The following is a 15,012-nucleotide window of genomic DNA, read 5'->3' on the forward strand; positions in this document are numbered from 1 at the left end:
TGATAAAGGGGTAAAAATGCCCCTGGAAGTTGTTTCAGTCAAACATCCCCTCATCCGTCAGGTTTTGATTTAGCAAAACTCAAAGGGACCAGCCACCTGGTTTCATCCAGAACTCTACAGGTGGGGGAATGAACTAAGAAACTGACCCAGTTCTACTTCATTATCTGCAGTTCTCTGTGGCTGCCTTTAATACACCCAAGGCGGGGATGGAGGGGTAATAGACACACACACACACACGCATGCATGCAATATACCCAAGGTGGGGATGGAGGGGTCAAGGGGTCACACACACGCACACACAATATACCCAAGGTGGGAATGGAGGGGGTAACACACACACACACATGCATGCAATATACCCAAGGTGGGGATGGAGGGGTCAAGGGGTCTCACACACACACACACACACACACACACACACTATACCCAAGGTGGGAATGGAGGGGGTAACACACACACACACACACATGCATGCAATATACCCAAGGTGGGGATGGAGGGGTCAAGGGGTCTCACACACACACACACACACACACAATATACCCAAGGGGGGAATGGGGGGGGTAACACACACGCACAATATACCCAAGATGGGAATGGAGGGGGTAACACACACACACACACACACACGCAATATATCCAAGGTGGGGATGGAGGGGTTAAGAGGTCTCTCTCTCTCTCTCACACACACACACACACACACACACACACACACACACACAATATACCCAAGGCGGGAATGGGGGGGAGTAACACACACACACACACACACACAGAAATCAGTTCCTTTTGTGTGCATTTTTTGTCCATACAGGCCAGTGTTGCTCAGACTGAGGCTTGCAGTCACGAGTGGCTCTTTAATGTGTCGCCTGCAGCTCTTTGCAGCACATGATATTAAAACACTGGGGGATTTAATTATTAACCAATCGAAGTTATTAACCAATCAGGAGGCTTTTACCATGTTACTAACCGATTGTCGTTGATAAAATAATCATACTCGGTCAGTCATTTCGCTATGCAAATGAAATATATATGGTAAGTGAAACAATGAATTCACACTCCTGTGGCTCTGTTGGTCACTAATTTGACTCCTGAACCGCAGAGGTCTCAGTATCACTGATCTAGAACTTACTACCTAAAAGCTGTAAGACAACCCCTAGCTAGGAAACCACTGCCCAGCAGTTTGCGCATTTGGCCAGCAGGGGGCAGCATTCTGCTAGTGCCACCATAGGCACAGGGAGAGGAGTGTGGTACTGGGTGGGAGACCCTGGGACAGGCTTGTTCCAGGAGCCTTGCTTCTTAAAGGGTTAATAAGCTGTGTATGGTTACAGATTCATCAGGGGATCTGTCCAGGCCTGCTAGAAATGCATGTGTGTGTTCCAGGTGTGACAGCTGCTATTTTGAGCCATATCAGGGCTTGAACCAGGGACTTCCAGAGCTAAAAGCAGGAGCTGATACCTGGGGGTCTACAGCTGGTGGGAATTTCCCATCCTCAGACAAAACTTGCGATTTCAAAAAATTTCTCGTCCCAAATTGGAACCAAATCCCAAAATCTCGATTTTTTTTTTTTTTTTTGCAAACCCAGTTCCCACCCCCGTCCACCCCCCCCCCCCAAATCTTTTTGGCTGATATTTTGTTTTGGTAAATTTGAAACATTTCGTTTTGATTTTGACCTTTTAAACATTAAAACTAGCGAATAAGCTATGCTGCCAAAGGAAAGGGTCATTGGGAGCTGGAAAACGGAAACGTTTCGTTCCGAGGCTGGCGAAAAGGGGCATTTTGACATTTTCAAAACATTTTCATCTCCATTTTTTTCTAAATGAAAAATTCGGCCGAATTGACACATTCCTGCTGGACGTTTCGGTTTTGATGACTCAACGCTTTCTGACGGCAAATCGTTTTCTGGAATAAGTTCCACCCAGCTCTAGTCCTTAGACAGGTCCTCTGTGAATCAGACACAGATGGGGGCCTGTAAGGGACACGCACCAGTGGCTTATGGCCACACATATACTGGAGACAGATGTGCTCAAAGCAGTTTTGATGGCCTCTGAAATCTCAACGTGAATTTGGTTCCAAATTTCACAGTTGAGCTCCATCCTGCTGTAGCGTGGTGGTCACCCACTCCTGCCCTGAGCACCGCCAGCTTTTCTGCCGCTCTAGGCGGCGGAAGGTCCCGCCCCAAAATGCTGCCCCCCAGAGAGGCGACGGAAGGTCCCGCCGCCGAAATACCGCCACGGTCGCCGCCCCCCAAATTGTAGTGCCCTAGAGAGAGAGGGGGCTGGCTGCTGGGAAGCTCAGGGTGCCTAGAGTGAGGCAGGGCTGGGGAACTCCAGGCTGGCAACACCCCAGGCTGCAGGGCCTTGTCCAAGGCCCCATAGAGGCACTGGGTTGCAGAGGGGGGCAGCAGGTCCAGACCCAACCTTGCCTATGATGAGTGGCTTACACTGCAGTCTGCCCCAGGGCGCAGGGGCGAGTTGGTGACTGGCAGTAGCCTACGACTGTGGATAGGGCTAGGGGGGAGACCCCGAGACTGAGGGGTGTACTGCCAGGGGGCAGCACCCCAGATAAAGGGGCACCGGAGTCCAGGGAGGGACATGGGGACCAAGTGGCAGCGGGATACTGGCCTGCAGAAGGCGCTCCAAGGCTGGCAGAGTTAATTCCCGGAAGACACCAGCAGGAGGCGCCGCAGGGGTGAGTCCCGCATCGTTACACCTTCTAACCTGCTGACTGAAAACCCCAGATCCAACCCCTACAAGTGTCCCACATACAGACCTGAAACCATACTCACATGCTGTATGTTCTCTGATATACACAGGCGGAGAGGGCATTTGCCCTAGTCGAGGATGGCCCCACATATCTGCAGCAAACTAGCCCCCAAATCCTGCAGCAAAAGGCCCCAAATCCTGCAGGAAACTGGAAATCCCAGAACAGCGTCAGATACACTGAACTAATAAGGTTTCTATTAAACTAAACATGGCAGTGGCTAACGCAATCAGCACGGGATAAAGTGTGCTAGCTAATCCTCTGGCCAATTTAATCAGATGCGGCCCCTATCATTTTAAGCCCAAATTCTCAGCTGACGTCAGTCAAGAGAGGCACCAATTTACATTAGCCAAGAATATGGCCCTTCATTTTCAATGTGCTACAGAATTTTGTAACAAAAAAGGCATAAGTGCTTAGCACGAGCAATTGGGAGAGGGGGTGGGGTGGCAGTTGGGGGCTTTTGGCATCTGGGGATTTAACTGGGAGTTGTGAGAGATGCACAATACAATGCAACATTTCTGCTAAAATCAGCAGTGGAATAGTTAACAATGTTGTTGTCTGTTTGGTGGTCAGTAGGTTTCAGAGTCAACGCCCACTTGGCATCCATGGGTTCACATCTAGAGTGATCATTGTAGGCTGTCTAAAGACTAGGTCAGGCCACATGGCATCAGATACATGTCAATCAGGGCTACAAGTGTATCTCTGCAAACAGAAAAGGGAGCACAGCTAGGGGGTGGGTTCTGCAGAGTAGCGGATACACGGGGCCCTGATTACAGTCTCCTTGTGCTTATAGGGAGACCTGTGCAAATGTTAACTCCCTTAGTTAACTCGAACTTTGCAGCATCACTCAGGGAAGGGCAGGGAAACCTGAGCAATCTGCAGATTCATAGCTTGGTAACGAGGGGCCAGATCTTCCTGCTGGGAATCAGGCACCTAAATACCTTTGAGGACTTGGGCCTAAAACCTTGCTTGCAACGGGGTTTGTTTGCACCACCGCGGTTGTGCAATGCACAATGACAATGCCCAATTCCACAGCTCCCCCTAGTGGAAAAGCAGGGTAACCCATGCCAGTGCACTGGGTCTGCACTGTGGGGTTAGCAATGGGTGTCTGTTTGCCTATTTACACTGAGTCAGTCCCCCCCCCCCCCCAAATGGTTTCCCCTCTGCATCAGTGATGCTCTGGTCAATCCCTCCCCATGTGCCTAGAGGGTTTATTCCAGCCCTCCCACCAGTGTTTGGGGGTAACTTCTTGTGTGTCCCCAGTCATATTGCTTTGTCTAGGGCTGCGGCTCCACCAGAGACCGAATGCTAAATAAATAACAAATAGGATGTAGCATTTCTAGAGCGCCGCTGATCCCAGGATCTCCAAGCGCTTTACAGACACAGGTCGGTATCATTCCCTCCATTTGACAGGTGGGGGAAACTGAGGCACAGGGGGGGGCACGTCACTAGTCCAAAGTCACCCAGTGAGTCAGTGGCAGAGACAGGCAGAGAACCTGAGAGTCGTTAGCGCCCAGTCCTCTGACCACTAGACAACACTCCCCCTCCTGGAGCTGGGAACAGAGCCCCATGCCTAAAGTGCTTCCGTTTTTGAGTGCTCCCGTCTGAGACGCCTCGAAGGGGCCTGGTTTCCAGCGGGCGAGTGCTCAGCACAGTTGGGCGTCCCAAATCACTAGCCTTTTTGCAAACGTAGCCCTAGGTGTCCCTTTACTGGGCCCGCCAGACAACGCTGCCCCCCCAGAGGTGGGGAGTGAACCCAGGAGTCCCGACGGCATTCACACTAATCAATAGGATATTGCAGGGAGCAGCAGGTGGGGTGCAAGGCCACCGGGGGTGGGGGAGAGGGGTGTCTGTCTTTTGGATCGCCGCCTCTTCCTTCCAGGTCGGAGAGCCGTGCAAACCGAGCAGGGCTGCCTTTGGCTTTGAACCTGGATCGGGCACAAACCGCTGCTGGAAATTGGAAGAAGCTCCGGCTGGCCACGTTCCTGATCTCGAACCCAAATCGACCCTTTCATTCCCTTTTTCTTTCCCCTCCTCTGCATCTCCAGGCCGTGCCCGGCAGGACCCGGAGGGACGGGACCCACGCGCCTCCCCTCTGGTTTCCTGACTGGCACGTGGGAGCAGCCGTTAGAAGCTGTCACCGTCCCGCCCCCAACGTAGGCCAGATTTCCCAGCGGACTCCGGGCGCTCTGTGGCCACATGGCACAGTCCTGGGCGGTAATGCTTGGGGGCGTTCTGCTGCCAGGCCGCGGCCTCCACCGAAGGGGCCCAGTGCCATCCAGAAACTGGTCGCATGGGGATCCTGGCCCAATTGAGTGCTCCTGTTCCGGTCAGATTCCCTGGACCCTGGGCGTGGCCCGTGGCTAGGATAGATACACAGCAGGGCGGAGGATACACAGCAACCCAGACACAATGGGCTCGCCAACCAGGATGGGGTGGGAGAGATGGGATGGGGTGGTGTCTCCAGCTCCTCCCCACTCCAGGAGCAGCCAATGGGATGGGGATAGACTAAATCTAGGCCTCTTCTTCTCCTTTCCCTTGTTGGGGCTTCTGTTCCTTTAACTGGCCGGGTCGCCCTGGGCCAGTAGGTTCTGGAAATTGACCAGCTGTTTGATCTGTTCCGTTTGCATAGAATGCCTTCTGAACAGCTTCTTCTTCGCCTTGGGGGAGCTGGGGGCCATGGGGATGAGCCCCCTGTGCACGGGCGAGGGGGGCCTGCCGTTGGCCCGGATGTCAGGGATGGGAGGGTGGGGGTTGATGTTGAGCGGGGGCAGGAAGCCAGGCCGGGTGTGGGCGATGTGATCTAGGAGGAGAGTCCCCGATCCCCTCCTCTCCAGCAGCCCCGGGGAGCGACGCCGCCCCGTCATGGGGGACACGGCGCTGGGAATGCTCTCTAGGGACTCCCGGGAGGAGCTGGCCGGCAGGGTCAGGGGGGAGGCGTTGTATTTCCTCCTCTCCAGGGAGACGCGGCCTGAATCCGGGGAGCCGGGGATGGAGTCCGGGCAGAGGTGCGCGTCCGACTCGCAGTGCTCCATGCGGGCCAGCTTATGGTGGGCCACGCCCCGCAGGCCGGGCGCCGGGCCCCCTCCACTCTCCTGGGCCTCGGGGGCCGTGTTGCGCCGCGACAGAGGCTGGTGGAGGTGACCAAAATGAACCTTCTCGGCCCAAGGTGCCTCCGGACCTGGGGCCTCTTCCCCGAAGCCTTGCGGGGCAAGCGTCTTGAAACCGGGGGGCTCCTGGCCCTCGATGCTGTGCCTCCGTGACAGCACGGGCCTCTTGGTGATGCTCAAGCCATTCATCTCGGCCGTGATCCTCTCCTCCGGCGTCCGGGCCTTCTCCAGATGGGTGGCGGCCAAGGTGGAGGGCGCCACCAGCCCCCATGGTTCTGAGTTGAGTCTCTTGAGTTGCCTGGGCCGGCCCTTGGGCGGTGGGGCTGCCGGTGGCTGCTCCGCGGAGGCCTCAGCCTCCAGCCCCTTGGGAAGAGGCAGCGGGGGGCAGGTCAGCCGGGTGGCCATGGTGAAGTTGAAGACGTCCCTCGCCTCCTCCTTCTCGCTGGCCCCGGGAGACTGTGTGGTCTTGACGTCGATGTCGGAGGGCGACATGCACAGGGCAGGCGACTTCTCCTCCAGGCCCGGGGATGGGGGTGAGTTCAAGTACTGCTTGGTCTTCTTGGTGCCCGAGGGGGACGTGTCGGTGGTGATGATGATCACCTCCTTGCCCTTGGCCTTGCAGGCGTCCAGCAGCACCTGCAAGGTCTCCCGGTCGCCCCGGTTGATGGCGTACACCAGGGCTGATGCCCCCGCGTAGTCCCTGGCGCTGGGGTCGGCCCCGTGCTCCAGCAGGACCGAAGCCACCAAGGGCCCGGCCCGGTCGGCGCAGGCGTGCATCAGGGCCGTCTTGCCCGTCTTGTCGGGGATGTTGGGATCAGCGCCGTTCTCCAGCAGGTAGCGCACCATGCGGGGCTTGTTGTGCGGGTCGTCATAGCGGGCCAGGCAGGCGGCGATCAGCGGGGTCTCGCCCTGGGCGTTGCCCTCGTTGATGTAGGCCCCGCCTTCCAACAAGAGACGAGTGAGGCGAAACTTGCCCTGCCACACGGCCTTCAGCAGGGCATTCCCCTCCGCGTGTGGCATGGCGGCTGGGTCGTTCATCGCCAGGCGGGGCCTGGGGCCGGGCGGTCTCGTGGGGGCAAGCCGGGGTTGTGGGCGGCGGGGCGGGGCATTGCACAGGCAGAGCACCTCCCTGGACAGAGAGAGAGAGAGAGAGAGAGGGAGAGCACATAATGAAATCTTACCCTGCTCCAGCATCGTTCATCACCAAGCAACCCCTTCACCACTGAGCTGACACCTCTGGGCTGCAATGCAGCAGCTGGTTAATAGTGAGCACGCAGCCGGTGCTGAAATGCAGCCTGCTCTGGGGTGGAACAGGGCAGCTGTTTAACCACTGCACAGCCATGCTGCACAGGGAACACTCACCCAATACTGAAATGCAGCAAGTTCTGGGGTGCAGCATGGCAGCTGCTTAAAAGCCACAGCAACGCTCCACAGGGACCCTCACCCAGCATTGGAATGCAGCCACCTCTGAGGTGGAGGACAACACCTGTTTGATGACCACATAGCAGTGCTGCACCGGGATCACTCCCCCAACACTGAAGTGCAGCCAATTCGGGGGGGGGGAGCTGTTCAATGGTGTACCGCAAGGCTGCACAACAGTTTAGGACAGGAAGTGAAGGCTCCAACGGGTGAAACTAGGCAGGCAGAATCTCCTTATTCATACTGAAATTGGGCCTGGCTAAGAAGTGCCCTGGGATTTTTAAGGCCTCTGCGGGACAAGGCCTCAGTTTCACATCCATGTGTCTGGTTTGCAGGCCCCTTCCTTCCACATCACCTCTGCGCCCATATTCAGACTTCCCAGAGAACCAAGGCCAAAACAGTGGGGAATTCAGCAGTTCCTGCCGCAGAAAAACCCACCTTCGTCCCACTCTGTTGTCAACGGAGGGGTGGCAATAGAGCAATCCAGACAAGACTAATCTCTAGCTCTTATCACTGGTGGGTCTCAAAGGAGGGGAGGCTCATTACCCCCATTTTACAGATGGGGAAACCGAGGCACGGGGTGTTGCCCAAGGCCACCCAGCAGCAGAGCTGGGAATAGAATCCAGGTTTGCCTGAGTCTCACTCACCCTGCATTCATGGCACATGGGACAGCTCCGGGGCATTGTCCTGCATATCTCAGGTATAGCTTTATGCACTGTCCATTAATCCAAACCAGGACCTAAGCAGCCCCTCTCTGGTGGTGCTAGGTGACTTCTTCACACCACGCACAGTCAACCTGTGGAACTCCTTGTCAGGGATCGTGTGAAGGCCAAAACTATAACGGGCTTCAAAATGAATTAGACACGTTCATGGAGGGAAAGGTCCATCGATGGCTATTTGCCAAGATAGGCAAGGAGGCAACCCCATGCTCTGGGCGCCCCTAACCTCTGATTGCCAGGATCTCCGTGTGGATGGATCACTCAGTGGTTGCCTGTTCTGTTCATTTCCTCCAAAGCACCTGGCATCGGAAGACAAGATTCCGGGCTAGATGGACCATTGGTCTGACCCAGTCTGGCTGTTCTTATGCAGCACGGTCTACTCCCTTTCGCTTCTCCACAGCCCAGGCTAGATTCTTGTCTACCGCGGGGGATGCTCCCCTACAGCCATTAGCAGGTTACCAAAGCGTTAAACGCTCAACTCCCAGGCATGTGTCGTGAAAAATGTCACCGAGCGCTGGCAGATCCCCCTGGCTTCCCATCCCAACCTGCCTGCCTGACTCAAAATCCTACCAGCTGGCGCCCGCGTGGAAAAGGGTAATTAATTCAACGCTGGAAAAAAACAAGTTAACTAATCAAAAGGAGTTTGGCTGGTGAGCGCATCCCATCCCCCCCGCCCGCCCCCAGCCCCTTCTGCCCTGGCAGCTGGTTGGCTGGAGGGGCATTGGAGAAGGGCTGCTGGTCCTGCCTCATTTACCAGAAATATCTCACTCGGGGGTGTAGGTGACACAGCTTGCAGAGTCTGATGCAAACCAGGCTAGCTTGCCCAAAGAGCTGCAGGTTGGATTCCCGAGGGCTCAGACCTCCCCTTCCCCCCCAAATCAGGGCAAGCGGCCAGCGTAGGCACCTGAATAAATTCAAATTTCAAAGGCCTCTGTGTGGGTCCCACTGGGACACAGATGGGCAGCGACTTTTCAGAAGGGCCTGGCTTCCGGCCTGCGCAGCTCTTTGGAAAAACCCGGCCACGTGTTCTGCGGGATTGATTCACGCTGGCTCCCACCTGGGCCCACGCTGGGAAATAGAAGCCAAAGGAGAGGCAAGAGGGGTGAAGCGGGGGGAGGAGAGAAAGGAAGAGTGCAGGGGAGGAAGAATGAGATAGATGGAAAGAATAAGCGATGAGGGAAGGTAAAGAAAAGGGGGAAGGAACAAAAAGGCCAGGAGAAGGAGAAGAAGGAAGGCGCAAGGGGGGAAAGGCAGGGGAGGAGGAGAGAAAAAGGGGCCTGGAAGACGGAGGGTAAATAGAGGGGACGCAGAGGAGAGCTGAGGAGCAAAGTAGAAGAGGATAAAAGAGGTGTGGAAAGAGAAGAGGCAGAAAAGGAAAGCGAATTAGCAGGGCTAATGAACGAGCAGCGTCCTACAAATCATCAGAGGCTGGCGCCATCCCCTGACCCGGTGCCCCGGGAACCAGGGCCTGATTGAATCACGGACGTTGAGCGCGGCAGATTAATGGCACCGAATCGGCCTGCTCAGAGCCCTTCCAGTAAGAGACAGCAGGCTGCCTGTGGTTATAGCACATGGCTCTGGGCCGCAGACTAAGCAGGGTTGGTTGAGGTTATGGCTTAGATGGGAGACCCCTGCCCCCAGTGGTATTGGTGACTCAATGGGGGCTGTTCTTCTCAGAAGGCCCCACCACATGTGGTCATCAGCAGTCCTCTTCTTGCTAAAGCTGGTGGCCTGAATGAGGCACGACCGGGGTAGTCACTGGCCACAACGATCTTTGCTTCCTATCCTAAAGTGCTAGGGAGTATTCTGTCCTGGAGGGAGTGTTGTCCAATGGTTAGAGCAGGAGACTGCAAGCCAGGACGCCTGGGTTTTGTGCACGGCGCTGGGAAAGACTGGTTAGAGTAGCTACACCGGGAGCTTGGAAATCTGGTCCAATGTGACATTACCAAGGTCACCCGGGGAGTCTGTGACAGAGCTGGGCACTGAATCCCTATCTCCTGGTGAACGTGTAACACGGTGAGCGGCTGTGAATGTGAAAGAGGCAGACGACATTTCTGTAGGTACAGAGGCAAAAGGTTTACGCTCAGGATTTGTCTCTTGTGCACACCTGTGGGTCGGGTCAGAACCTGGCATATGAACCATCATTCTCACGTAGCCTTCTCAAACCCTTCTAGGAACCGCCCCCCACTCCCACCCCGAACTAGCTCACCCCTCTCTGCAAGGATCGGCCGGGTCATTCATTCTGCCCAGGACAATTAGTCTATGTGGCTGGCTGGACCCGGGAGAGAAGCTGGAAGAGGCCAGCTCAGTTTGATAGCCCCAGCTGATGGAGGAGAAAAGGGGGAAGATTGAAAATAGATAGGCTGGTGTTTTCTGTGGGATTTGGATGGTCAGTTCCCAATGAACCTAATAGGAACTGGGCATCCAAATGCTCTCAGCAACTTGAAACATCTCAGCCTTCTTCTCTAATCTTCCCATCTATCTATCTACCTAATCTTCGTCTGTATCTCTCTCCATCTATCTGTTGCATGAAACATTTCCTATAGTCTTTCAAATTAAGCATATTAGAAAGGCTGGCACGTCCCTCTGAGCCAGTGTAGCATTCCTTTTGAGAAAACACTGGATTAACTTGCAGTGACTAGCTCTGTTAAAGTGTCATTTCAAAACCCAGCCATGTGCAGCAACACAAAGCCGCGGGAGGGCCCTGGAATCATTTGTCATTTGTCAGACAATGACTGAGCTGCCAGCTAACCCACACTAAGTGACCTGCTTTATCTGTTTTGTTATTAGCACCCAGTCATTTCCTCATTACTTCTAGATTTAACTCCCCAGAGCTTTCACGGGTGGGGGGGAAGGAATCTAGTATGGTTTGAGCATGGGCCAGGGCTTCAGTGTTCCTGGGCTTTCTCACCAGCTTTGTAGGCAGTGCACACTAGTAGTTAAAGCGGGCAGAAGGGGTCTGAGGATCAGAACTCCGTGAGTTTATTTATTTATTTTTTTAATATCTGTAGCAGGGAATGCGGTTAAGCAGTTGGGAAAGTGGACTGGGAATCAGGACTCCTGGGTTCTATTACCAGTTGTAGGCCAGAGTGCAATCTAGTGATTAGAGCAAGGGGACTGGGAACTCCTGGGTTCTCTTCTTGGCTCTACCAAATCATGGCCTCCCTCTGTGCCTCAGTTTCCCCCAACTCTAGACTGGGGATCACAGCGACTCACCCACCTTTTTCAAAGCACTTTTGCGATCTCTAGCAGGAGGCGAGGGATTTTCAAAGAAACCTAAAGGAGTTAGGTGCCTGCAATGCCCAGTGGGCTCCTAAATCTCAGAGGCCCATTGAAAAGCCCAACTGAAAAGTGCCACATAAGGGCCTGATCCAAACTCCATTGAAGTCAGCGACAGCTTTCTATTGACCTTAGCGGGCTGCGGATCAGAACTGAAGTGCGATGCCCTATGATGGGGATTTTATTTCTGAGGGATTTTATCCTGAGCAGCCGCCAACTTTTCAGTGACACCAAAAGGCACGCAAGAGAAAACAAGTCGATCGATAAGAGGCAGCAAGCACTAACATTTCTGCCCATCTTCCCTTCCAGAAAAGCATCTAGCCCCCAAGATGCCGGAGGAGATATTGACAAGCAAGACGCTTCAAAAATGAGGCGCTCTCCTCCTGCGTCAGTTTCTCTCCTCTGGACCTCACGGTCACAAGTCTGGAAGCAAGAGAGCGCAACAAGAGTGGGGTGCTTTTGTTCATCTCTGGAACAACCCCTGTTCCCTCAACCTCCCCTGCTGAGGCCTCCATGAATATACCTAAAGCTGTCAGATTCACCATTTAAAGCTCAAACCCCGCCCCTTATTTTATATTATTTTTTCTCTTGCTGCTACTTTCTGGGGGCTTTTTCAAGGGACTGGTGCCAGCAGGGCCTCTTGGGTGGTTGGTTGTTATAATTTATTATCCGTATCTCAGTAGCACTTAGGAGCCCGTTATGGATCAGGTCCCCCGGGGTGCTAGGCGCTGTACGCACGCAGAACAAAAAGCCAGCCCCGGACCCAGAGATCTTACAACCTATGTTTGCATCACCGGCGACTGCACTATTGATGGTTCATTAACAGGATCCCCAGTGGGGACGTGGGGACTGGGGGTGGGGGGGCACGGGCTTTAGAAATAAAAGGAGGTGATTAAGTCAGATCACCAGCTGGAAATCAACAGAGCCCCATTGGAGTCAGTGGGTCAGATTCCCAACTGGTGCCACTGGGCCAGAGCTCCAGGAAATCAATGGGTCAAGGCCTAGCTGTTGTCCATTAGCATTCCCCGGAACTGTGCTGATTTGCACCCGCTCAGGATCTGGCCCATTGTGTCGTTAGCTTGGGATGTCCGCCCCCCTCCCCGTCCTTTGCCAAAGGGAACCCATATCCTGCGCAATTACCTGCTCCGACCCCAACGGGAGGTTGGCTCCAGCAAGGCGGGCAAAGTTGGGCTCCTACAGGCTGAATCTGCTACCCTTGATCCCACAAGTCATCCTTACTCACCTGAGTCGCCTCGGTCACTTCTATGGATTCACCAGGATCGCTCACCCGAGTGAGGGTTGCGGCAGCGGGAGGCTCGGGCCCTGGTCCAAAGGCAGGGCCTTTGGACTGACTTCAGTGGGCTTGGGCCCGCTTCAGTGTGAATCTCCCCTTCTCCCCTGGGCTTAATGGAACTGCTCAGGGTTCATAGGTTTTTCAGACCACACCGGGCCATTTACCATCACCATAGGATTGGACCCCTTCTGGCTTAAACATCCTAGACAATGTCCCTCCCCTCTGTCTATGTAGCTTGCCCTCATCAGCATCCCATCTGTGCTCTTCACAATCAGAAATGGGTTATCCCCGTTTTGTAGGTGGGGAACTAAAGGCCCAGGAGAGATGAAGCAACTTGACCAAGGTCACGCAGGGAATCTGTAGCAGACTCAGGAATTAAACCAGATCGTCTGGGTCCTACTCCCTGTGAGACCATCACCCCTTCCACCCCAGCTACTGTCTCAGTTTGGAGGCAGTGTTGATACACTGTCTTCCACATTGCTCGGGGAATGAATGAGCAATTACCTCTCTCATTCCTCCGGTTTCTCTCCTGAGCTCCACCATAGGAAATCTATGAGAGCCCTATATCATATCAGAAAAATCCATCTGTCATGTTGGGGTGTAATAAAACAGGCAATTTCAGCTCGGGAATCCTGTAAACCCTTCATCATTTATTGTCCAGGAATGCAGGCTAAATAAGCTACGGTCTGGTAAGATCTCACTCAGTTTGTCCCCACAGGACCTCTAAGTATAAAAAGCCATTTTACCTTTGGCAGCTTTCAAAGACAAGTCCCGTGCTTTCGGGTGAAAAAAACCACAGCCTTTTCCAGACGAAGCAGCCCTTTTTTTTCGTTTAAAAAAACCCATCCCAAATCCCTGAAGAGCACTAGGGCTTTAGGAAACAAAGGTTTAAAGCTCTGACAGCGACGCTGAATATCAAGGCATGCGATGGATGAAAACAAAGAGGGGAAAAAAGCCAGATCGATTCTTTGCCGCATCTTTGCATTTGTGGGTTGCAACTGGAAAAGGAAGAGATTCGGGTTTTGGCAAATTGCTACGGAGGTGAACTGGGAATGCCTAGTGGATTTCGGGGTAGAGATGGTCTGAGGGGAATTTATTGGAATCTGAATTCTTGCAGGGATCTGGGATTTCAGATGCAAAGGGATTTTCTTGGGGGTGATGAGAGAAACCTAAAGAAAATATTCTGGTCTAAATTAGCAAGAGCTTTCACCCACGTCTGGTTACATAACCACATCAGCATGAATGCAACCTACTGAATGGAGCGAGAGAAATTATATATATATATATGTGGAATTTGAACTTGTGATGCTGAATATTGGGTTCAGGATGGGTACAGCGAGTGAAATACATTTAAATCAAAGGCTAATCCTATTCCTGTTCTAATTCTATTAACCAGGTGGATTTAAAGCAATACCCCAGCTAGTGGCAATAAAACGTGATTAGATTTGAATATAAAACAGATTTCTGGCTTGGTTTGGATCAGCAGAATAAAACACCAAAGGGACCAGAACGGGTAAGAGCAGAAAGACACCTGAGGGGACATCTAGCCACAGAGAAATTAATGATTAGGCTGAGGGGAAAGAAACACATTTAATAAGAACAACGAATCAACCATTCATGAAATAAGTGCGACCAAAGAATCCCAGAGTTGCCATGCAAACGGGGCTGTTCTGGAAACCAGCAGCGATTGAGGGATGGGATTTTAGGACAATGTGACAGACAGACAAGATCTTCAGACTGGCCAGGAGACTTTCTCTCCCAGCCGCGTCTGCATTTTAGCCTAAAAGCAGGACCCAGGCGCTGATCCCCGGCCAGAAGCAATGGTGGTGTTTGCTCCCTTCATCACCCACTAGCTGCCCTAGCATTCTTTGATAGCCCGCTCTCCATAGGGGCTGGCACTTGGGGGGCTGCCGCAGCCCCTGGCTTGAAGTGGTTTCCTTCCTATCCCGGGGTTGCAGTTTGGTTCACTGGCTCTCAGCGCCCCCACTCCACACCTCGTTCCAGCGCCCCTGCGGCTCTCTTCCTTTTTAAAAGCGGTTTCGTACCTGGCGTGGTTGGACCCGCTCCCGTCACCTGCTGCCGGTCACATCCTTCCTCCTCACCCCCGGGAAACCGGAGCCGGAGCCTGGAGAGTTTTCATGGCTTGAGCCCTTTGCTCCCCTGTTGTGCATTGGGTGCGTGCGGGTGTTTCAAGGAAATCGACCCCATTCGGGGGGATAGACACGGCGAGGCCGAAGCATTCGCTCCATCAAAGCCCTTCTCGGCATCTTTTTGTTAGCGGCATTTCCCTCCTCTCCCCCCGCCCCGCGCCGGTTGCAGCCCTGCGGGTAGGGGCCCGAGCGCCGGTGTTTTCCACTGACTGTCACAGCCTGCCGGGCTCTTTGCAGAGACAGAGCCGGGCTGCTATTTTTAGCTCCCTTCCCATAGA

At 53.8% G+C, this 15,012-nt stretch overlaps 1 protein-coding gene across 1 annotated transcript; it reads right to left on the reverse strand.

Moving 5' to 3' along the window:
- Positions 1 to 831: 831 nt before the first annotated feature.
- ANKRD34A (ankyrin repeat domain 34A) lies at positions 832 to 15,012 on the reverse strand. The gene is made up of 2 exons (XM_054011444.1): positions 14,630 to 15,012; positions 832 to 7,002 (listed from the first exon to the last, which is right to left on the reverse strand). Exon 2 carries the CDS (start codon positions 6,909 to 6,911, stop codon positions 5,322 to 5,324), a length of 1,590 nt encoding a protein of 529 aa, XP_053867419.1. The 5' UTR covers positions 6,912 to 7,002; positions 14,630 to 15,012; the 3' UTR covers positions 832 to 5,321.

This window comes from Malaclemys terrapin, chromosome 21, assembly GCF_027887155.1.
Source record: "Malaclemys terrapin pileata isolate rMalTer1 chromosome 21, rMalTer1.hap1, whole genome shotgun sequence".
Taxonomy (NCBI): domain Eukaryota; kingdom Metazoa; phylum Chordata; order Testudines; family Emydidae; genus Malaclemys; species Malaclemys terrapin.

Coding starts and splice junctions, on each gene's coding strand:
- ANKRD34A (XM_054011444.1), bottom strand. CDS start 6,911: ATGAACGACCCAGCCGCCATGCCACACGCGGAGGGGAATGCCCTGCTG.